General features: G+C 28.9%; 2 protein-coding genes across 3 annotated transcripts; both read right to left on the reverse strand.

Annotated features, from left to right (window-relative positions):
• Positions 1 to 5,966: 5,966 nt before the first annotated feature.
• On the reverse strand, positions 5,967 to 8,280 carry LOC137816632 (uncharacterized). Its single transcript, XM_068619855.2, has 3 exons — positions 7,944 to 8,280; positions 7,004 to 7,363; positions 5,967 to 6,547 (listed from the first exon to the last, which is right to left on the reverse strand). Exons 1-3 carry the CDS (start codon positions 8,097 to 8,099, stop codon positions 6,191 to 6,193), a joined length of 873 nt encoding a protein of 290 aa, XP_068475956.1. The 5' UTR covers positions 8,100 to 8,280; the 3' UTR covers positions 5,967 to 6,190.
• A 10,479-nt stretch (positions 8,281 to 18,759) lies between these two features.
• On the reverse strand, positions 18,760 to 23,493 carry LOC137816633 (zinc transporter 4, chloroplastic). 2 transcript variants are annotated; one of them, XM_068619859.2, is made up of 5 exons: positions 23,297 to 23,493; positions 23,177 to 23,216; positions 22,071 to 22,675; positions 19,900 to 20,274; positions 18,760 to 19,384 (listed from the first exon to the last, which is right to left on the reverse strand). In XM_068619859.2, exons 1-4 carry the CDS (start codon positions 23,309 to 23,311, stop codon positions 19,930 to 19,932), a joined length of 1,005 nt encoding a protein of 334 aa, XP_068475960.2. In that variant the 5' UTR covers positions 23,312 to 23,493; the 3' UTR covers positions 18,760 to 19,384; positions 19,900 to 19,929. The 2 variants fall into 2 exon arrangements, with proteins under 2 accessions (XP_068475960.2, XP_068475957.2); XM_068619856.2 differs by having other exon boundaries at positions 19,900 to 20,385.
• Between the last annotated feature and the right edge of the window lie 1,102 nt (positions 23,494 to 24,595).

A 24,595-nucleotide genomic window follows, 5' to 3' on the forward strand; every position in this document is an offset into this window, starting at 1 on the left:
TTGATAAAACTACTTTTTTATTCAAGAAATTCAAATATTCAATTTAAAAGGAAAGAAAAAATTGGTAATTAGGTACAAAAAATTATTGGGAACATTGGGGAAAAAAAGGTTGGTAGGTGAGGGAAAAGAGAAGCATACTTTATGAGGAAGCACATTATTGTGATTAATTAAAGCAAAATCAATGGTTAATAGAATCAAAGGTTTGGTTTATAGTATTTATCAGTGTATTATATACCAGATCCACCAACCATGTGGCAATAATCAAGGGTTAATTGGTTTAGGGTTTAATTAGTTTATTTTTTTTCTCACTCAATTTTCCTAATGAAAAAAAAGATTGATGTAGAATAAATTCAAAAACATTGAATAAAACATTCAACATAAGTACAATTTTTATTTCAGAGCAAGTCATTTTTTTTCTTTCTTTTTTACTGTCAATGTCTAAATATTATGTATTAAAACATTTAACTAATTTAATCTGAGTAGAATAAAATTAATAACATATATTTAAGTTATTGCTTAAAAAGGTTATATATTTTAAAATGAAATTTGGTAGTTTTTTTCCCATTAATATCACTATACACTTAAATAATAGTGAGTGTCGTTAGAAATATAATTAGAGAGTGGAAATTATAGGATTGGAATAAGACATTGAGAGAGAATCGATGGTTTAAGAATATGGCAAAGGGGAATTTATTTTATTTTCAAAATGTATTAAATAATAAGATTTGGAAAATTATAAATTGTGTATTTGAAATCTCAAAACTAAATTTTCTTTAATTATACTCCGATTAGTTTTTACTGTATTTTTTAAATTTATATAAAAAAAGAAATGTAATATTTAAAGTGAGAATAATACAAGGAATTTTGGATTTATGTAACATTGTTGAAATTGATTTTTTTTTATTGGTTGTTGCTCGAAGGTAAAACATTCTATTAAGTTTCGTAAGTTTATTCTAGCAAGGTTCATACAAAAATAGTAAAGTAACTTTTTTTAATTTTGATTTCATTTTCACTTTTCTTCATTATTTATAGAATACAATATAATCCTTGGTCCATATAGAAGGACACTTTCATTATTTTAATAATAAAAGACACATCACATTAAGACTTTGTATAGGAAAAAGTGGCTATTAAAATTGTCTAATCTTTTGTTTTACAATTTTAATATAATTTTTTAAATTCAACTCAGAACGATAAATGCAAGAGTTTAGTTCAAATTCTTGTAAAAACGCTTTCAGACACACAGTAAGACATTATCTGTTTATTGACATTGTTATTTTGCTACTATTTACCACGTGGTAACTTTTAAACTATATATATATATTATAGATTTAATCTAGATTATAAAAATATAAAGATATATAAAACTAAAAACATATTTATAATAGAAAATAATTTATCTATAAAGATATTTAGATATAAAAGTTATTAACGTAAAGTGTAAGTATTCAAAATTATAAAAAAAAATAAAAAAATATAAATATAATAGATAAACCACTTGATAATTTGATAAACATTGATATTCATTATATGATTAAAAGTATGCTAGTTATTTACAAATTCCAAATATAAAATTACTTGTTAAGAAAATTAAATTTACATAGAAAATTTTAAAATATTTCAAAACAATTCATTTATATTAATCAAAACACAAATAACTTTATGTTTGAAATATTTAAATAAAATATCATCCCTGCATAAAATTATAATTTTGAGAAATTAAATCACCTTTACATCCAAATAATTTATGTTATAAGATTATAAAAAAAAAACATAATTAGTTTTTCTTACCAATCCACTCTTACAAAGAAAGTTTTAACTTAAGTACAAACTCATTCAAAGTCTAGAGACCTAGAAAAAGGTATCCAAATATAACCAAATTTTATGAGCTTAGCTAAGTTGAGATGATTATTTTTCTCAATTAGTCCCACTAAGAATGATGAAAAAATCATAAGAAAAAGAAGATAAAACTTACTTTATTTGAAAATATGATCAGTTAGAATTGATCCTTAGCTCATTAACTACGATGATGTGTGATCGAATTCTAAAAGAAATGAGACATGGAGGAAGAAAATTAGAGAGGAGGGAGATAAAAGATTTAAGAGAGGGGGGAGAGAGAGAAAATAAAGAGAAGGTGAGAATGAGGAGGGGGAGGAACATCACAATCTTTACCTTATAACATTGTAGCCTTTATCCCGAGAAAGAAATGATTCTTAATGACTACAATTATCGGAAGAAGAAAAAATACACAATAAAGTACCATGAATTGAAGAGAATGTTTAATAAGATATGTGATAAACTTCTTCTTCTTTACATTGCTTCTTCAATGAATGGATGGAGTTGGAGTGTTGCAAAAGATTGGAGATGGAAAATATTCGGTGGCTTTTGAAGTGTATTGGGAGAGGAACCCTAGAAGAGAGGTTAGACCAATTCTCTAAGAAGAAAGACTTGGTAGCCAAATTTAGGATTCTATCCTAAGGAGACTCAAGAACAAGTACGTTGAGGACAATTATCAAGAGGGAAATTAAAATTTGAATTCCCTTTATTTTAGGTGCATGAAATGGATATACTTATCCACTCATGCTTTCCACATTTGCTCTAATTAATGCAAGAAGCATGTATGTACCTCTAACCTTAACTTATACGTTTTAGGATTTCTCTTAGGCTTGTGTGAACCCTAAAACCCTAGCAAGATCCATCTAACCCTAATCTACTAAAGGCACAAATACAAGTCCAACACCCTACACCCTACAAGGCTAAAATATCTTACATTACTTCGCCAAATACAAGGTCTAAAGATACCTTATTTTACTACATACAATATCGTGGGTCCACTAATGTCAATTGAGGCTCAATCTTTCGAAATCCTTTGAACCATAACCTAATTGTTGTTTCCTTGATTAGAGATCTTCCATCATCTAATATGTACATTTAATTATATCCTAAAGTTGACTTCTTAAAATTGATCTTGGACCCATTAAGAATGGGTAGAGACCCACTCAAATTCAATGCGCTTGTAAGTTCTTGATTATAACTATAGGTCTTCTACTTTTTATTTAAGTGAATGTTGTGACTCGATAGGTTCATCAATATGTAATTTTTTTTAGTAAATCTGAAAAAAAAATTATACTCTTAAAATAATTTTTTGAACACAAGATATTAAAAAGAGAAAAATTAAGAGTAATTAGACAAAAGTTGAAATATACAAATTTAAAGAGAAAAAATATACTATTCAATATATTATTATACTTCCAACAAAATTCAAGAATTAGATAAAAGACAACAAAAGGAGAAAGATTAGGAACAGTTTTATATAATTTTTTTGAATTTGAAAAACATTTAATTTTTTAAAAACAAGTTTTAGTTTGGAAACATTTTTTATGATTTTTTATTAAGATCTTTAATTTTTTTGGTTATGAAAAGGATTTTGTAACAAGATTGATAGTAAAAAATATTGATCCATCTGATTGATGAGAATAAAACAGAAGCATGTTAACCTGTTGGTAAAGGGTCTTTAGAAAAAACAAAAACTCTGCACACCCATTTCCAACCTTTTCATCTCACAACCAAGTGTGTGGTCAGGGAAATTACACACGTGTATATATATAAATATATAAATATAAAAGATACTTTTCAAATTTAAGTTGTTTTGGACTAAACAAAGTTTTTTGTAATTTTAGCTTACGATTGAGAAAATAGTTGAAATTTGTAAAAGGTTCTTTCTTTTAAAGAAAAGTAACTAAACTTTATAAGTTTAAAATTTTGTAATTATAAAATTTTATTATTTTTTTCAAATAAATTAGTTATCCTAAAATCATTCTTAAAAGATTTATTCAAACAATTTTTTTTTTCTAGTAATTGAATACAACAATACACATACATGATATTCAAAATGTGAATTTATATATAAACAAAAGGAAGAGTAGCTGAAGAAGTGATGTTTATGAGAATAATTGTTAGTAAATTATGTAAATGTAATAAAATTTATGAGAAAATTGTCCATAAAAGTTAATTGTGCTTACGTTTGTACAGTGTTGTAACTCTTATTCAAGAAGAAAATTATTAAATAGATGTTTACAAAACACTTAGAAATTTCAGTAACACTCATTAAATACAAATAATATTTTATTTTATTTTGTTCAAGTTGATTATTTCACAATGTAACACGAGTGATATTTATATGAGAATGTAGAATTTGTTTTCTATATTTTTTTCCTATTATTTTTACCAATTGTTGTTCTTTTTATTATTTTTTATTGTTTACCGAAATGTTGTTGATTAGTTTGTGTTTTTGCAAGGGTTTAGAAACAATCTTCTTTTTTCTGAGGTTGTTGATTTCTCGGTCTTCTTTCTCAGTGTGAGCTGTCGGTCTGGGCTTTCGGCTTGGAGTTGGATATGACTTGTAGATTCTCACTTCTCTGGACTAGGTTAACTGGATCTCTCGGTTCTTGGTCTCGGTCTCCTCTCACGGATGGATGTGTGTACCTGAAAAGTGCTTCGATGCCAAAGTCAGAATTGGTACTAGTTAATTATCAAACAAATTCACTCTTACTTACCTCTTGGGTTTAACCTCTATTTATAAGGCTCTCTTATTGGGCTTAAAAGTTACCTGGATCTTTTCTTTTTGTACCTAACATTTTGTAAACACACACCTGTATATTTAGGCTCATCTTATGAATTTTGCTACATTATTTTATTTTATTTATTCTTTACAGATTAAAAAAAAATTCAAAATATCTCAATTGAAGATTGATTTTTAATCTTTATCAATATAACAATCTTCATTCATTAGATATTTTTGTAGGTTAAAATGAAGTTGTACTAAGAACCTCATGAGGTACCATCCTCAAAGCACTAAACTCCTTGTAGGACTGAGATTCTGTGAATCCACGACAAAAATAATAAATGAGACCCATTATACTTTAATATTGTTATATATATATATATATATATATAAAGTCACTTAATTTTATTACAAATAGTATATACTTTATCATACTAGATATTAAAAATTAGATTTTAGTCTAATTCAACATTGATGAAAATAACTTGATCCGTCTAAGATATTTTGTTCATTAAAATATATTCTAAATAACTTGAAAAGATGTTGTTTGCAATTATTTTATAAAATGTTGGTAGCTCTAATAATATTATTTTAGTAAATTTTAAAAATATATTCCATTAAGTTAATACGCTGCAATTGCAATATCTGTCTTTTGTTTCTCAACACATGAATTCAATTTTGAATATCAAACCAATTAATTTTTATGGTGTGGAGAGAATACCAAAGCTAGTGAACTAAAAATATTTTTAATATTTTATACTACAACAAAATTTTTGACGTGCACCATTTTGTCGTTATTTTCGTGTATTATACAACCCACCTATCACATACTTTTCTTTCTTGTATAATTATCTTCTGCTTTGTACAGAAATTGTCGTAAAACTTTATCATATAAACAACACACACTTGTTGTTTCTAAATTGATATCTAAATTAGATACCTAGATTTTAACTACTAATATTTTAGATTTTAAATTAATCTCTAAAAAACTAATAAAAATTAATTTAAAAGATAAAGTAGTTAGTAGTTAAAACCTTGTAAGTAATAGTTAGATACTAATTTAGAAACTACTTTATAAATTTTTATTAATAATTAAAATTATTTTAAATACCAATATTTTTTAAGTTTATAAAATTGTCTTTAATTTATTCAATGTAATAACTAATTATTTTGATTTCTAAAATTAATTTTTATTTAATGATTTTCTTGTAATTAAGTAATTAAGTGTAAAAAAATATATGAAAACAAGTCTTCTCCTTAACTTACTATTGTTTGAAGCTTTGTAGTTGTATTGCCTCAATCATAAGGAGAAAATCATAGTATGTGTGGTGAGAGTTATGTGAAAAATTGCATATATGTAGTCTCAAGAATTTATTTATTTTTTATCTGTCTTTGGTTCTGATTTTGTAGCAACAATAGTACTATATATCATATCACTATAACACAAACTTTCACGGATGAATCATCACAGATGTGTATATAAGTAGCCGACAATACTTGCTGCAATACACCACCTCGATTTCACAACTCAAAACTCACAACCAAACAAAAATAGTTACCAGATGCTTCTATATAAAAGTAAAAAACAAAAACAAAATGGCAAAAATATCTAACTATAGTTAATTATCAGTGGACAAAACCACAAGATAACTCCATCAGAAGCATTGCTGCCTCAGCTACTTCATCCCGTGGAAACACTTGGTTCAAAGAAGAGTTTTTACTCCTCAAACTTATGGCAATGTCCTTGAAATATTCAATCTTTCTCACCCCTTCAGATGACCCTGCAGTAGCAGTAACAGTACTAGTAGTGGACTTGTATTTGTTCTTGAACTGTGCAAAATGATTTGCACGAGACTTCTTTTCCTTGTTGTGCACTCTGGTCTTTGCACATACTGAGTTTATGGGAGTAACCAAATCATTTGAAGCTTCAGCCATTGCCCTTCTTGCCTTCCTCTGTCTAATTCCACAGGCATTGCATAGCGACTGCACCACCAAAATGTTGCATGTTAACAATGCTCGTTCAAAGTAAAACAGTTTTGCATAGCTGTTATCTAATATTAAAACTAAGTTCAAAATGGTTGACTAAACAGTTTTGCACATTTTTTACTGTTATCTGATAATAAACCTTTCTTGTTAAACTTATAAATGATGTTATAAATGATGCTTACTATTATAAAATCAATAAACTGTCACTATAGGAAACACAGTAAAACTATTTTATCATTTTCTTATTTTAGAGAAACTATCTATAGTCGATGTATTATATAATGTAGTGCTTAATATAGACTTAAAATATCTGTGCTAACAGTTTTATTTTTGTTAAATGAAGTTGATGCATAATAGGATAGTACTGTGTACGGTTTTTGCAGTGATCTTATGGAAAAGTTGTTAACAAAAGTGGCTTTGTTACAAAGGAAAGAGGTGAGGGAAAAGATGAACCTTAGGACCCTTAGGGCCACTCCTCCAAAGTGGGGTAGTGCTTGTGTTGCAGTCGGAACAAACCCTAGTGGTGTTACTGGTGTTGTTTCGAGGGCTTCTTTGGCTGTATCTGCTTTCTTGCCCTTGTGGATTCAATCTGTCAGTGGTTGGACTCATACTCCTTCTCATCATTTTTCTCATTAACCTCATCTTTGAAGACATCCATTTCCCAGACCCGTGACCATTTTTAATGTCTTCATCATCCATTTTGTATGAGGCTAAATTGCCCTCACTTGTGCTGCTAATTGGATCAACCATAACTGGCTCAGGTGAATTCAGATTGTTATTGCTTGATGATCCATCATGCAGTACCATCTCATCCTAAAGTCAAGATCACATATATGTTAGATTTATATTTAGGATGAGAAAAATAAAAAGTTTAGTAATATTAGATATGAAAGAAAAAGAGAGGCACCAAAGAAAGAGAAACATAGAGATGAAAGCTATGAAGAGAAAAAGGAAAATTAATCAGTAGATGAGAATGTGTAAAATCAAACTCTACTGTCTTTTTATCAGAAGTTTCAACAAGAAGAATAAATTTGACCTAATGTAAAGAGAGACAAATGATTTCATCAATCAAGTTGATAAATTAAGGCAAACATATAAATTTTTTTTCATGAGCAAGAAATCATAAATACACAAGAACTATTTCATGTATGATCCAACCATATCAGACTGTTTTCTGAAAGCATTAGTTTTTCCTGTTAGTTAATTAAAGACACAAGTGTTGTGTTGAGTGTTGCTTAGCAAACTACTATTTCTGTAGTGGATAGATATATCATAAAGCCAAACATCCAAGAAAGGGGAAGGGCATGATCTCAGGTAAAGAAATTAAAGTAATGATAAATCTTGATCAAATAAATATGAAGAACATAGTTGAATATGAATGATGATATCTTGCCTGTTGATAATTTTGTCTGAAGGCTCCAATATCTATGGTTTTCCTAGGATCAAATATGTTGAAAAAGGTAGGGCAGTCCTGATTAGTAGGAGAAATGAAGATTTGGGTTTGAGGTTGCATGGAAGGAGATGGTGAATGGAGAGAATAAGGAGTCATGGATATGGAGAGAAAGAGAGAGAGAGGTATAGGGAAGGAAGAAGAAGAAGAAGAAGTCTGAAATAGGGTATGAAACAATGAATGAATGAATGAGAAAGAGAGTTATCATAGGGTGGTAGGGTTGTTATAAACAAAGGAGAGGCTAAAAAGAGAAGAGTTGTCTGAAAGGCATTCACGTGATGAGTTTCATATACAAAACAAAATAAATTAAGAAGAGACAACAACACTACTCACACTGTTGCTACTCCAGAATTCCTCCACACCTATCTGCACTTTTTCTGTCCTCCTCTCAAATATTATAATACTATATACTTCAATTTCACCATTCCACATTCAAAATACACTAATTAATTACTAAGTATATACAACCGTATTTCATTTCAAAATTAATTTTATTAAAAAAATTATATTAATTAAATTAGATATAATTTTAGAGATTAAAAAAATTAATTGTATCTAAATTAATTTTTATTATTGATAAATAGTTTTTAAATTGGTAATTAATTAGCTATTAAGGTTTTAGTTATCGGTTATTAGATTCTAAAGTTGGTAACTAAAATTTTGTTAGCTAATTAGATATCAATTTAAAAATTATTTATTAATAATATAAACTAATTTAGATACCGATAATTTGTTTAGTCTATAACATTGTATTTATAAAACTTGACATCTCAGTTAGGCACCAAGTATCAACAAATTTGTCACCACATGAAAAAGTATTATCGGTTTGCTGACAAAGATCTTATTCTGTTGTTGAAGAAGGATGTTGTGATAACGTGTTTCCTTTGGAGAGATGATGTAATTGTATTATGATCATGTCTATATCAGTCTTGTCATGTATATGTTACTCTGATTGATATTTTGTAGAGTATGTTGGACTGTTAATTCTTGTATACATTTCTAAGACTATTACACTACAAGAAAATCATGAAATAAAAACTAATTTTTAGAGACCAAAATAATTAGTTGCAAGGTTTCTAAATTAGTTTCTATTATTGTTAAATGGTTTCTAAATTGGTATCTAATTAGCAATCAAGGTTTTAACTACCAATTATTTAGTTTTTAAAATGGTGTCTAATTTAGTCAATATAGTAACTAATTGTTTTTGTCACTAAAATTAGTTTCTATTTCATGATTTTGTTGTAGTGATATTTTTCTGGTGAATTTATATAAATTTTTTTATCTTACCTTGAATTTGGAATTCTTTTTCGAATTCTTCTGATTTTAATATGTAATCCACAATTATAGATGAACATAAGGCTTTTGTCCTTCTATCCTATAAAAATTTACATTAGTAGTGAGACCATTTTAGATAGAAAAAAATAGTTATTTAAAACACATGGTGAGTCGATTTTTAGTGAAAATTTTACATGTATCAATGATAAATGTCAAGAATTTATCCATATTAATATTAAAATTTAAGTACACTAGCAATGAATTAAACTTGCTTAATTTTTAAAAATTAAAAGAATAAACAAATAATTAAAATTTTATTATAAGAATCAAAATTACATATTTACAAAATTATAAACATTGAGAATGGATTAAAGTTAATTCTAGACTATTAATTAAGTCATAACAATTCAGTCACAAGTTCAACTACTGCTCCAACTAAATCATATTCATATATATTTGAAAAGTTGTTTTTGTTTTATGCTATAAAAGTTGTGTTGATTTATCATATTCTTAATTCACATAACTAGTGGTAAATCCTATTTAGTTGTTGGAGAAAGGTGTAAAATGATATTTATTTTGTCTTATTTTGTGAGAACGTGTCTTCTTTAGAAGGATGATGTAATTGTATTATGATATGAATATATATATATATATATATATATATATATATATGTTTTGTCAGGTCTATATCATTCTGGTTTATGTTTGGTAGAATATGTTGGATTCCCAATTTATTGAGTATCATTTTATTTTATTTATTCTTCGTGATAAAAAGAAAAATTCAATAATGAAGTGTGATGATTTTGGAGAAGGGGAAGAAGATTGTGCAGATCTAAAGGGATAGGTACTGATATATGCAACATGTTGTTGCAACAAAACATCCAACGTTGGCACAAAGCCACGTCTGACACAGACACCTCTTTTAATATATATCAAAAACAAAACACCACAAAGATTTTTCCCACATTTTGCTGGAATTTTTGTTATTTGGTCTCAACTTCCTTCGGTTACAACTTGTTCCGGCAGATTTTGACACCTCTCAATAATGTTGTGGATGATTCAGATAATAAAGACATGGAAAACTTGCAAGTAGTTCTACAAACACTCGCAAAAAAATGCTTAGTAATTGCATAATTTGGTTGCGTGTTGAATCAAGTCAAATAAAAAAATCACTTTGAATAATTTACATTTTTCATATTCAAAACATAAACAGATCATCAAACAGCAAACATCTATAGTCTGGTGTCTCAACCTCTCATCTTAGCACGCGACGAAATAACCTTCCATACAGGTGTGGAGTTGAGATCGTGGGGAAAATCTGGTTTCATAGAAACTCTATTATTTTCAATAGGGGTGTGGTCGACGCGTTTGAAGTTTGTACCGTGATGCAAGCTAAGGTTTGGTTTTGGATTGCTGCAAAATTCTGATCTGTTTCGGTCCCCTTTTTCAGTTGGTGTTTGGAACCTCTAAAATATATGCGATTGGTTGTTTGACGTATTTTGGGTTTATTTAGGCTGTTTGAATGGGCAGTGTATATGTGTGATGGTATGACGGTTACTGGTTGTTGGAGATCCCACATCGACTAGAGATCAGAGCCTTTCATAGTATATAAGTGAGTGCAAACCTCACTTTATTGAGCCGGTTTTATGGGGTTGAGTTAGACTTAAAGTTCACTTTGTAATATGGTATCAGAGCTATTTCGAATCTATCTTAACGAGTGTTTGTGTTGGGCCTATCGTGCCACCCGCTATCGGACCATCCATAACATCTCGATTATATGTATCGAATCTTAAGAAGACCGAGCTGAGTGATATTTGAGCTTACCCATCCTACAAGAACAAAACATACTCACTAAATTAAATAAAAAAATAGTAAAATTTATATCAACCTGAATTGTTCATGCAGTAGCTTAAGTGAAATGAAAACAACAAATAAAATCCAATAAATGATCATGAGTCATGTCATTAAGTCTGTCTTCAATATTATTGAATTATTTATCACATCTTTTACATATCAAACTTATTAGAAAAAAGAGAGTAAAATTTCATATTAAATAGAGATAAATGAGAAGCATCTTTCACCTATGAAACTCATGAAAGGAGATGAAATAATGTGGAGTTAAACACTTTTCTAATTTCCATGCAAAAATAAATCGTTTTGTGGCACTAAAATCGTTTGATATTGACTTTTTTTGTAGCTATCATAACCCACTGGAAAAAAAAAAAACACTTGTAATAGCTTAGCCAAACAGTTGGTCTTTTGCGTTTTTTTTAAATGTTTTTTTTTCTTTTTGATGTTTGCAAACAACAAAAAAACAAGAAAAATATATTTAAAAAGCAAACTCAATTATTTATTACATAAAATTTTTTACATTTCTGTTTCATTATTTACTTTTTCACTACAAGAACATCATGAGATAGAAACCAATTTTTAGAGGCCAAAATAATTAATTGCAATAGTAATTAAATTAGAGACCATTTTATAAACTAAAAAAAATGGTTTCTAAATTAGTTTATATTATTGTTAAATAGTTTCTAAATTGGTATCTAATTAGCAACCAAGGTTTTAGAGACCAAATTTAGAAACTAAATAATTGGTAGTTAAAACATTGGTTGCTAATTAGATACCAATTTAGAAACTATTTAACAATAATAAAAACTAATTTAGAAACCAAATTTATGTTTAGTTTCTAAAATGGTCTCTAATTTAGTTATTATTACAACTATTTATTTTGATATCTAAAAATTGATTTTTATTTCATGATTGTCTTGTAGTGTTTAATCTAGTTATTTTTTTTTTCTTTTCTGTGAAACACACGAAGAAGTTTGAAGAAGAAAGGATTTTATAAATGTTTTGAGTTAGGATTTTAAGACAAAAATTGTGGTATGTTGAGATGGTATCTCATACGATAGACTAGTCATGAAGACGCAATGATTTTATTCTCCTTATCAAAAACACACTGAAAATGACCTTCTCACCACAAACCTTTCATCTTATGCCCTATTCATCTCTCCAAATATGTTAATTGCTAATTTCTTTTAACAATCATCACTACAAGAAAATCATGAAATAGAAATTAATCTTAGAGACAAAAAATAATTAGTTGTTATAGTGACTAAATTAGAGACTATTTTCGAGATTAAAAAAATTTGTGATTTGTAAATTAGTTTATATTATTATTAAATGATTTCTAGATTGATATCTAATTAGCAACCAAGGTTTTAGCTACCAAATTTAGAATCTAAATAATTTATAGTTAAAACCTTGGTAGCTAATTACATACCAAACTATTTAACAATAATAAAAACTAATTTAGAAACCAATTTTTTTTTAGTTTCTAAAATGGTTTCTAATTTAGTTACTATTACAACTAATTATTTTGGTTTATAAAATTAATTTCTATTTGATGATTTTCTTGTAGTGAATAAAAAAATAAAATAAAATATTTAAGAAATACTTTCACTCTTATATAAAAATAGACTACTTCACATAATCTTCTACTACAATAGTCTATCCCAAATTACAAAAACACACATAATATAGCTCGTCCAAAACCTATAATACAACCATTGTAACAAAAAAAAGGAGAAAAAGAAAATAATTATATATATATGAAAAAACCTATGCGTTTTTATATATACATTTATGTAAAATATACTATAATTGATAAGGAACTACCGTAAAAAACCAAAATAATAGGTTTATAATTATGTTTAAGTTTACAATGTGAAATAACTATAGTCAAAATTATTAATAATAATGGTTATATATATAAGAAATTAAATAATAAATAATAAAAAAAAGTAGGAAACGGGTAGATCTATTTTATATTTGATAATTATTGTAATTAGGGAGATGTTTGCTTGATGTAATTTTTTTTTTCATTTTTAAGAATGAGAATGAGAACGAAAAAAGGATATAAAATAAATTTTAGAGTGTTTAATTTTAGAAAAAGGTTGAAATTGTTTCTATTTTCTTGAAAATAAATTGTCATAAATTCCTACCATATCATCATTTTAATTAAATAACAATAAAAATCATAAATTAAATATCTTAATTAAATAAACTAAAGTTATTAAGTTCCTACCATACTATTTAAAATGATAAATTTATTCTTTGTTTTAATTTAATCTTTAACTAATTAAATGTTTTTATTTAAAAAAAATTAACTATATTCTAATCAAACTAATAGATTTAGTTACTATTTTAAAAGAGTGGATTTGAAATATTTTCAAATAAAATAATCTAATTTTTAATTAAAATAATTATTTTTTTATCAACAATAAAAAAATCAATAAATGTGAACCACTTCATATGGATGGTTCAACCCGTATAAAAAAGAATCAAACCCTAAACCTCCTTCACCTAAATTCAAACCACTCAGCTAGAAATTAAAATAATCGTAATTTTACATTAAAAGAAAATTTATCTATTGTTTTGAAATAAACTTGTAATATACTACTATGATCCAACTAAATCTTGAATTGAATAAAGAAAATGAGATAAGGAAGTGTTGTATATTGATAAAACATATATAAGGATTAGATTTCTCTCTACCTTAAGTTTTGGTAGCTTGAAATAAACCCACATGCACACACACTTTGAATCTCTTCCTTCTATATATAGATACATTGTCATTTTGCAGAATATGATGGACCCTCCAAATTTAAGAGTACCACTTGCATTAGGACTTACCCTATCTCACCTCTTATCTCTTATACTCAGACAAACCCTTCACCATCAATTACAGATATAAATCTAATCTTCTCCCACATTTCACACACAGGGAGTGACTCTTATCACTCTTACGTAGCTTCCTTCTTCATCATACAAATTATATGTATATATATGTCTCCACATTAGGCTCAATGCTCATCATATTTTTTGAAATTTATATGCTCAAACTCACCATTATCAACAACTTCAATCCCTAATGAGTGGACTAAACAACAACCATACCTTGTTAGCTAGGTTTCTCATCATAAAGGGCTCTTTATCTTTTCCCACCTAGTCCTTCATTAATCATATTTTTTAGGAACTATATGTTTTTGCTAAAAAAATAAATAAATTTAATTAGTAATTAGTTCTACAATATCTATAATACTTGTATGTGATTTTTTCTCTTATTAAAAATAGAGATAAATATATTTCCCGTTCCTATATTTATAACGTAAATTTTTTGTTCTTAGTCTAAATTTTAGACCTTCTGGATACTTATAGTAAATAAATTATTGGAATAGTCCGTATCATTTTTTTTTATGTAACAAACGAATTTTCAATATGTATTATATTATAATATTATAATGTTCACGTCAACAATAAGTTATCAATATGAAATATTTTAACATCCTAGACTACACTTTAAATTTGTTTTTCACGAAAAAAAAATTGACAATAACTCATTCCAATTGGATTAGGAAAAAAATCAATTTTGCGTAAAAGTACCTGAAATAACAAAATATTTAACCTTTCTTTTTAATAAGATTTATTCTTCTGATTAATTTTTTATTTACAATACTCAAATTTAAAACTTTATTTAACATGTTGAATTCAGTTTTACTTATTAATTAATAATGATTTTTCATATTTTGTTTGCGACTTTCTTCAGAAAATTGTGATTGAGGAGAAACACGGGTGAGAAGTAAGACATGTGTTGCTTCTTTGGCTTTATACGGCTTCCTCTTTCTTCATTGGTTTAAAAGAGTGGAAAGGAGAACACACAGAAGCGTGTTAGGACCATATTCCTAATTAATTAAGACTAAAATTTTGTTGGAGCATTGTAGATAATGCTCGAAACAATAATAAAGATAAAATCAGAAAAAATTAATAAAAAGAAAAAAAAATATATTATTAGATAGATATTGGTGTAGGTATAAGTATACTCATTGAGTATCAATGACAAATCTTGTTTTAATCTGTATGCGGTTGATTGACGGGGGTTAGGTGTGTAGTTGTTTGAAAGTTGTTGTGTTGTATGGTTGTGTTAGTCTTTTGTATATAGATTGGATTACCTCTGAAGTGGTTCATGTGTATATGTCGTTTTTTTGCTGATAAAAAAAATCAATGACAAAGACGAGTATGAATTTTTATTTTGAAAACGAATATAGTGAAACTTACATCATTACACTTTGTTGTCATTATTCGAGAGAATTTTAAGGTTTCATTGGTTCATAGTTGACAAATGTTATTATCTCAACTACCTTATCTTCTTATGAGTATTTTGAGTTGATTTGATGGTGTTTCCTTATGTTCCTAAAAGTTTGATATACTTTCAACTCTCATTTTCTTATTGTTTGGTAAATAAGAAACTATTAGATAAGGGTACGTAATAATTTTGAATTATAGATGAATTTAACATGGTGGAATGAAAAGTTATTGAATATTTAACTTTTCGAAATGGTGGAGATTTAAGTTTAAGATTATTTTATTTGATTTGTCTTTAATGTGCTTTCTTAGGTTTGGAATGTAGTAATTGGTTTGAATGTTCAATTGAAGTGATAATGTGCAAATATGTTGTACTTAATGAATGTAGATATGTATTTTAAACATGTTTAAAGAAATAAAATTATTAATTTAGTATTGCGAGACCACATGTGATATCTATAGAATTATTGATTTTGCATATATCGCTTGAATATTAAACTATCGTTTGGACGAAGGTCATCTTCTTAGGTGCAAAGCATTTATCTCTTGAGCAGATGAGTGGATACTCATGTGACAAGACTCCTTGCTCAGGTTGGAGTTTGAGAATGGAGTGAGAGAGATTTCATGTCAATTTTTTTTTAATACTTATTTCTCAAGTGACGTTTTATCGTATGTATGCATATAAATGTTTAGAGTATAATTTCTTAATGATCAAAAGTTGTGTGAGAATGTACCCTAAAAATGAATTGAAATTAAGTATAATGTATATGAATTGGATGAAATAAATCACATATATGAGATAGTATCTTGAATTAATTTGTTATTTGTTGTACATGAACTTATTATTAAATAAAGTACCCTAGTTTTACATATGGTCAAAATCAAATAAGCTAATATAACATGTGGCAAAAAGTTAAGTTATACCACTTTAATTTTTTTCTATAGTTATTTGAGCAACAAACTTATCATAAATTATAGAAGTTGAGTTTCATATATAGAAACTTATCATAAATTATAAAGTTGAGTTTCATATGTAGAGTAGGAGTACTTAAAATGATTTAGGTACTTGCCTTTAGTGATACATAGTTTATGAAATCCATAAGGCTTCTATTTGTTATGTATACATTAAAGCTGAAGTTTTTAAACAATAGGGTTTTAAAATAATTAGATCGAAACGAATTGATATTGGTTTTTTCTGTTAGTATTGTACTTCTACATGTGGAGATAATATTGTAAGTCCAGAAGACAGTTTTGGATGATTATAAACAAAGTAATAAGAAGTTGAAACATATGACTTTTTTTTTCTTTTTCTTTTCTTTTTCATCACTTTTTAATCTGATATAGCATATTGTGTTAAAAGCATTAAAAATAGTAGCTAGATGGTCCGTTACAAAAATAGATTAGTTTTATCAGGTCCAAAACCTACTATTAGAGAATTTAAGCTCAAATGCTACAAATTAGAATTTTTCTTCCTACACCTCCATTATTATGGACATCATATTCTAAAAATTCCACTGAAAAGATAATTTGGAAGTCACTTTTCTGAAAGGTAAAATGATCTTTTTAAAAAATTATGAGGGTGCAAATAGAAATGGTAAGAAGCCTATTAAAATAGGAAAATTGGGTTATGGACCTTAACTGTCAAATGCGTTGGTATGACTCCATTTTAAAACATAAATAAATATTAGTTTTAAATTACAAAAAAAAAATGTATATATATATATATATAAATATATTTAAATTTAAATCATATTAATAAAATTTCGGAATTAATAACTCTATATTTAATAAATAAGGCGTGAATGAATAGACTTTGCATGATTAATGCATGATTGATCACTTGCCCTCTTGTCTCTATCTTGTATATCAGTTATATGTCACACCCATATCTTTTCCTAAACTTTTAATCTCACAAGTGTTTATTATTCCTTCTTGGTACCACTCCCTTTGTTTTTCAACTTGTATCAACTTCTTCTCTCTCCCTAGGCACCAAGCTTTTAATGGAGAAAACTCCAAACTCTACAGAAGAAGAAGTTCTAACAAGAAAGTTTCAAGAGATTTTAGATGAATTTGACAAGGAAGAGAGTGTGAAGTTTTGTTTCCAAGAAGAAAAAGTAGAAGAGAAGATGCAAGAGTTGTACAAAGAGATGACATTTTCTGCTACCCATGAATTATCAAATTCCCCTGTTTCCTTCCATGATGTCAAGAATGAGAGCTGTGGAGCCTTGATTTCCAGTTCAAAATCATCTATCATGGCAGGGATTAAGGTGGTTAGTTCCACCAGTAGGTTTCCTGTGACAAGAAAGAGGTTTGCTAGAGTGGCTAAGGCTGATAATGAAGACAGTAGCAAAACATTTAGCTTTAAAGAAGAAGAGAATGAGAGGAGAAAAAACTTGTTTAATGATGAGGATCATTTAGACTGTGAATGGGTTGGAAGAATCCTTCAAAACTGGTGGTTTTGATTAAATCATGATTTGGTATTTAGTCAGTGAAAGAAATATACAGTTCTAATAATAAAGTATAAGATATTTTAGTTAAGTGAAAAATTGTTAATAATATATTATTTTTAATCACTATTCTTAGCAAGTAACATTTAGTAAGTGCAATTGAAAATATGATTTATTAAATGTAAGGACAGGACTAATTATTAATTGTTGATGGTTAGTGTGTTCTCATGGTGCAAATGTAGCTAAGAAGATGAAGTTGATAGAATAGAGAGGACAAATTAGTTATGGGTTAGACACAAGTTACTTTTGAAATGATGAAATTTGTTTAAAGAATTGATTTCTTATGACAAATAGTCTTCAATATATATACAAGTATAAATCCAGCATTTTGACCATGTACATGTATAGACAATCAGTTACTTTGCACTGTGTAACTTGATCTTGGAAGAAAAATATGATATCTTTAGGTTTAACTTTTATTTTATGCATATTGTGAATCAACTAAAGTTTATGATGAATATGGCTTTTAAAATATTTTTATAGAAATAAAAAATTTATCAGATATTTTTATAAAAAATTGCTCACAAATTTAGTCCTCAGAGATTAAATATTTACAATTCTGGGACACTCCCTATATTGCACATGATTTCTTTTATAGTTTAATTAATAAGATTATTTTATGATAGTACCTAGGAATATTTTAAATTTAGTGTTTAATTTAATCTCACAATAAAAGAAACAGCATGCAAACAAATTCAAAAATTAGAATTAAAATAATGAATTTTCTAAAATCTGGAAACTATCATGGTACAAAAAAACAAGACGACTAAAATCACAAATAAAAATTAAAAGCACCACGATTGCATTTAAAGAGATAATCAAACAGAAATATATGAAAAGAATATTTACTCATTTTCAATAAGAGGGTAAATATACAAATGTTTGATGAGTATCACAGTGAGACCAATTAATAGAGAGGTATGACACAAAAATAACTTGATTTTATAAGTGAACCTTGCATACTTGCATCAGAACACTACTACTTGTTAGTGCCTGTTTTCTATGCCTGCCAAAACGGCTTCACCTACCAAACCATTCAATTGCAAAGTAAATAATTTTTTTGTAGCTATTGGAACCATCCTCCAACACGTAGAATTAACCAATATGAATGGTTCCATTCTGATCACTGGTTTTGAATTCCAGTTTTAAGTATGCAGCCACGTTGAAATATTCAAAAATAGAGTTTTATTAATTACAATAGTATTATTTAAGTCAACTGAAATTATCTTCAATAAAAATACCTATAATATATCTTCCAAAAAAGTATTGGTTGCCAGATAATGAAACAGCTCAAATACCAGTGATTTTGAACCAATGTGGAGGATGAAGATGATGTGAACCTGAAGAGTATTGAGGTAAGTGGGCCGAATAACACATTACTTTGTGGCAAATTCTTCCTGCACCTTACAAATGACATGCACCCAATGCATCCAGAAGTATCCAAAATTGTCCTTCATTCTATAATTAAAAAAAATACATTTAAAAAAGTAAATTTTAAATGGAATTTTGTGTTATAAAAGTGAAATTTCGGAATAGAATTGAAAAATTAAAATTTCACTCTGAAAAAACAGTCCTAGAATAAAAAAATATATTCTGAAAAAGAAATTTCCTAAAACAAAATATAAAAATATATTTCAGAAAAAAAATTCTGAAAATCAAGGACATTTTTATCATTTAACATAAAAATCATGTACAGGTTCAAATTTCGTCCGGTGCAGAAAGTAATTGTCTACTTTATTCTGATGGAGGCCTGATCAGACGGTGTTAATTAAGTGAAGCTGCATGCTTAAAATTATGATAGAAGTAGCGGGCTCATAACTACAACTACTCCCCTACACATGATATAATGCTACAATTGTTAACACACCCTTTTCAGCAATCTATCTTTAGCATCTCTATATTTTTCTTCAGTTAATTAGTTATAGATATGTATAAGAATAAAAACCATCAAGCTATACATGGAAGGATATTACCTGAAAAATAAATTACAACATTGAAAAGGATCATGCCCAAATTGCGAGTGAAGACATCAATCCAGCTCCAAGGAAGAGCAAGCAGTAACTTGTAATCTGCAGCCTAAAGTTGCAATGCATTTTCTTGCTAAGAAAATCTGCAGCTATTAAGTCCACTAAAGCCATGTACACTAAAATCCCAGCTGACAAAGAGTCCAAGATGCCTTCAGTGATGAGTGCTCCTGGACTGTGAGGGTTAAAAACTGAAGCAATACCAGCCCCAGTCGCAACACCTAAGGGCGTTGTTAGTGCAAAAAAACACGACATTATTGTTGCTGATAAGGTCTTGAATTGGGCTTGAGAGATACATCCACCAAGTGCAAATCCTTCGAAGAACTGATGAAACGATAATGCCACAATTAGGGGTCTCATGGTACAAGGGCTTTGGGAAACTCCTAGAGATAACCCAATTATCATCGAATGAGATACAATCCCAAGTTCCAATACCTAGATACAAGTTGAACGTCAGAAATTTGCATACTTTGTGAATTGTCTATTATTATTAAATTATTAATTAATCAACATAAACTTTAAGCAATCTTCATGCACCCTTTATTTCAGAAGTTTAAGAGAATTCATAGTATTTTACTAGCAGATAGATACTACAGAGAAGGAGCACATTACTATTATTCATTACAAACAACAAAACTTTTAAGTTAAACAATAATTTGATTCGATTGACAGGTCCACTTGTTTTAGATCCCGGCTGGTCCATCCATTGTTGTATTCAAAAAGTAAACAAAAACTGGTGGGCGTAATTTAGGACTTGATGCTCTTATAGACCAAGCAACCGAAAATGATTCTTGTACGCAATGGCCATTGAATAATTGGTAACCACTAAATAACTGTGAGCTTCAATAGTTTTTTTTTTTCTTCTTGAAAATGTACGGAATATATTCTTTAAAACATTTTTATGATATAGTCTTTTAGTTAAAATTTATTAAAATTACAACTTTTTGAGTCAAACTTTTAGTAAATGTTTTTTAATTTTATAACTTCCAATAAATCTTAACCAATAATAAAATATGTACTGAAAAAGTCTGTTACTAGCAATTTCTTATAATTAATTTCTGTTGAAGTTAAATTTGAAATACAGTAATCTATGTTTACAAATTTTATTTCAGAAACAATTTTGTAGCAAAACTTTACTTTTTGTAAACAGTCACTGAGTAATCTATGTGTTTTCCAAATGAAATTTTGGGTGAGTTTTTTTCAAGATTTTTTTATAAAATCACACTCTTTTGATAGAAAAATCATGTATTATATTTTTCAGATGTTTGTTTAAATCAAGAAAAAAAATAGAAACAAAAATAAGTCGAAAACATATATTATATCACTTGAAGATACGTTCAGAAAGACTAAAATTTAATTAAACAAACGTCTTTTTTTATTATTGTAACCATATATAATAATTTAAGAACTTATTAATTATCTATTTTCTTAAGAATCAAATTATTTTGAAGCTTAAAAGTGCTTGTGTAACTGAAAGCAACATTTCAATATTCGTAACAGTGTGAAAACAAATTCTTAATATAAAATTTTTAATTATCGCAAAAGTCTTTTTTTCACTTCTAAATGTTTTTTAAAAAATAAAAATTTAATTAAATCACACTAATATCATAAATAATTTTTATCATAATAAGATTATTAATATTATAATTACTCTAGAGGGTCATCTAATATTTGTTCCGCTGTAAATATCTTTTGATTCGTAAAATATTTTTATTCAAAATCACATTTACCATCCCCTAACTTAATTTTGAACTACCAAGCTATTTTTGTGCTATAACTACTAACGGAGGAAAAGCAAGTAAATTTCCAACGGAAGAAATAATCTAAAATAACTCTACGTCACCTGCTCACACAACTAACAAATATTCAGAAAAAAAACTGTAAGATGACCATTATTATTTTTAGTTTCCTGAAATCACACAAATTAAAAAATGCAAAACGTTACTACGATATTTTATAACACACTTTTAAAATTACTCTTTCTTATTAATTAAAATTTAATGATTTTTTTTTTTTGTAAATTGTATTTCTTATGTAATAAAAATCTCATTATATTTAACTTTTAGAAAATTTTAACCAAAATTATTTAAACAAACAAGGAATAGTGAGTTTGTTGTTACTTGTGAAACGACGACGTGCCGAACGGTACTTTCCACATCATCACGGTGGTGCGAGTGGGAGTGTGTACGGTGCACCGCATGGCTTCCCTCTCCCCCAACATCCTTAACCTCCACTATTCCCGTTTCCAACAACGCCTCCTCGTCACTCCTACATTCAACAATGTTCGCACGCTCCACGCGCCCAAGCCCCTCCTTCCGCTCGTAGTACGCAGTTGCCATAAAGTCAACGAGGAGAGTGCAGAGCGCGGAGACCATGGCGAAGAAACCGGTGAAAGGAAACTTCGCCCACGCGCCCCAGCGCGTTCTCAGACACGGGTGCCCAAGCGCCTCCCAGGAATCCCTCAACATGTGCACAAACCCCGTGGCTAGAATCACCCCCGCCGCGAACGCCTTCGCCGCCGTGAACGCGTCCCCGTCCGGCCGCAGCAACCGCCTCGACTTCCCCGCCAGCGGAATCGCGATCCCCCCAAATCCGGCCACCAAAATCGACGCCATCGCCACGAATTTCAAAACCAACGCCGTTGAGTCGTCGCGACATTGCTCCAACTCCGCGCTTTTGCAACTCGAACTCGTAAAGGACTCCCGTAAAGACTGCAAAACCGATTCTGCTTCGATAAAAACAACACACACAAAATATCCGAATTAATAACCGTTAATTATACTGTATCATTGCTTCTTTTTTTCTTTCAAAATCATATATATATAATCAAGTTCGAACTGATTAAAATTACACAATAAAAAGAGTATTATTCATCACACAATCCAACCTCAACTTCCTAAAACTACACAATAAATACATACAAAGTTCAAATTCGATTTAAAACTAAAATTACACCATAAAAATAGTATTGATATGGACAAGTAATTAAACTAGAATAATCTCATTATATGTATATATTTGCAGTCGGTGATATGTTACTACTTAATTCGGTTATTAATATTAGTGTATGAATGGATTCAATTTGTGAAATATTGATGAAGATCTTAGATAACGGTAATTTGTGGTTTGAATTAGGCGTTTGCGATTTAATTGTAGGAATTGAAGTAGAATGTGGAGTGTTGTGAAATTGAAGGTTGAGGTTGGAAGAGTGAGGAAAGTAGAGTACCTGAGAACACGTGGTGGAGGCGGCGGAGGGAGAAGAGATCCTGAAAAGAATAAGGAAAGCGCGGTGGATAAGAAGAAAAGGAAGTGTTCAGAAGTGGAGAAGAGAGAATGAAGAAGAAACCTGAAACAGAATCATGGAGAAACAGAGCGTTCTGTTATGTGAGTTTTGTTTTGGGGAAAAGGAGAAATAAGAAGACGGTTTGTTAGAGCAGCGTGCGCACGTACGGTGCGTTTGGTGTCAACACTCAAATCGAGACTGAACGTCGTCGTTGGGAGGGAATAGACTTCGCAACTCAACTGTCATGCTTGCATAGCAACGGAATAAAGTCGTTCACACCGTGTTATTAATATCCACATCCAAACCCAAAATACAATTAACAAATTATAATCTAATTCAAAAAATTATTGTAGTGGAATGTTTAACTATTAATTCAAAAAATTAAATATGTGTGATTTAATTATATTTTTAGTTTTCAGGAGTTTACTTCTTTTATTTTTTACTTTATTCTATAGTTGTGGACTTTTGACAGGGAATATATTTTATTAAAAGAGGTGAAAGCGATATTCACCTATTTGGTTAGAATTATAATTTTACGGAGGTCTAATCTATCAATTCAATTCCAACATTAACTAAATCAATCTTTGTTGGGTAAAATATCCAAATTATCTAATTTACAATAATCTAAATCTATATTATCTTTTAGTTTATTTAAATAAATTTATTTTAAATTTAAATTCATACTTTTTGAATTTTAAGTTCAATTTATTTAATTGGATATGAATTAAATATGCTTTAGATATATTTTTGAATTGTTTAAAATGACTTTTATGTTAGATCTTAACTTGACCTAGACTCAGGTTGAGCCGAGTTCATCCAAGTCCAGGTTAAGCAAAATTGACCCGAGTCCATGTCGAGTCCAATTGATGGGTCAAAGTCGAGCCGAGTCAATTCGGACCCAAGTCGAGTTGAGTGTGCCAGAGTCCAAGTCGAGTCAGCACCAAGCCCATGTCAAACCAAGTAGACCCGAGCCATGTAGAATCAAGTCGGCCAGAATCGATGTCGAGCCAAGATGGCTCATGCCTATGTCAATCTGAGTCGACCCAGGCGCATATCGATCATATCGATCTGAGTCGACCTAGGACCATGTCGAACCAAGTCGACCCGGGCCCATGTTGAGCCCAGCCAACTCAGCCAATGTCGAGACGAGTCGACCCGAGCCTATGTCAATTTGAGTCGACCTGAGCCTATGTCAATTTGAGTTGACCTAGGCCCATATTGATCTGATTCAATCAGAGACCATGTCGAGCTTAGTCGTCCTGGATCGATATTGAGCCAAATCAGCCCAAAATGATGTCGAGTGAAGTCGTCCCAAGTTGACGTGGAGCCAAGTTGAGGTGAGTCGGCTCGGTAATTTTGAAT

Source organism: Phaseolus vulgaris, chromosome 1 (genome assembly GCF_051622355.1).
Source record: "Phaseolus vulgaris cultivar YP4 chromosome 1, ASM5162235v1, whole genome shotgun sequence".
Lineage (NCBI taxonomy): Eukaryota > Viridiplantae > Streptophyta > Magnoliopsida > Fabales > Fabaceae > Phaseolus > Phaseolus vulgaris.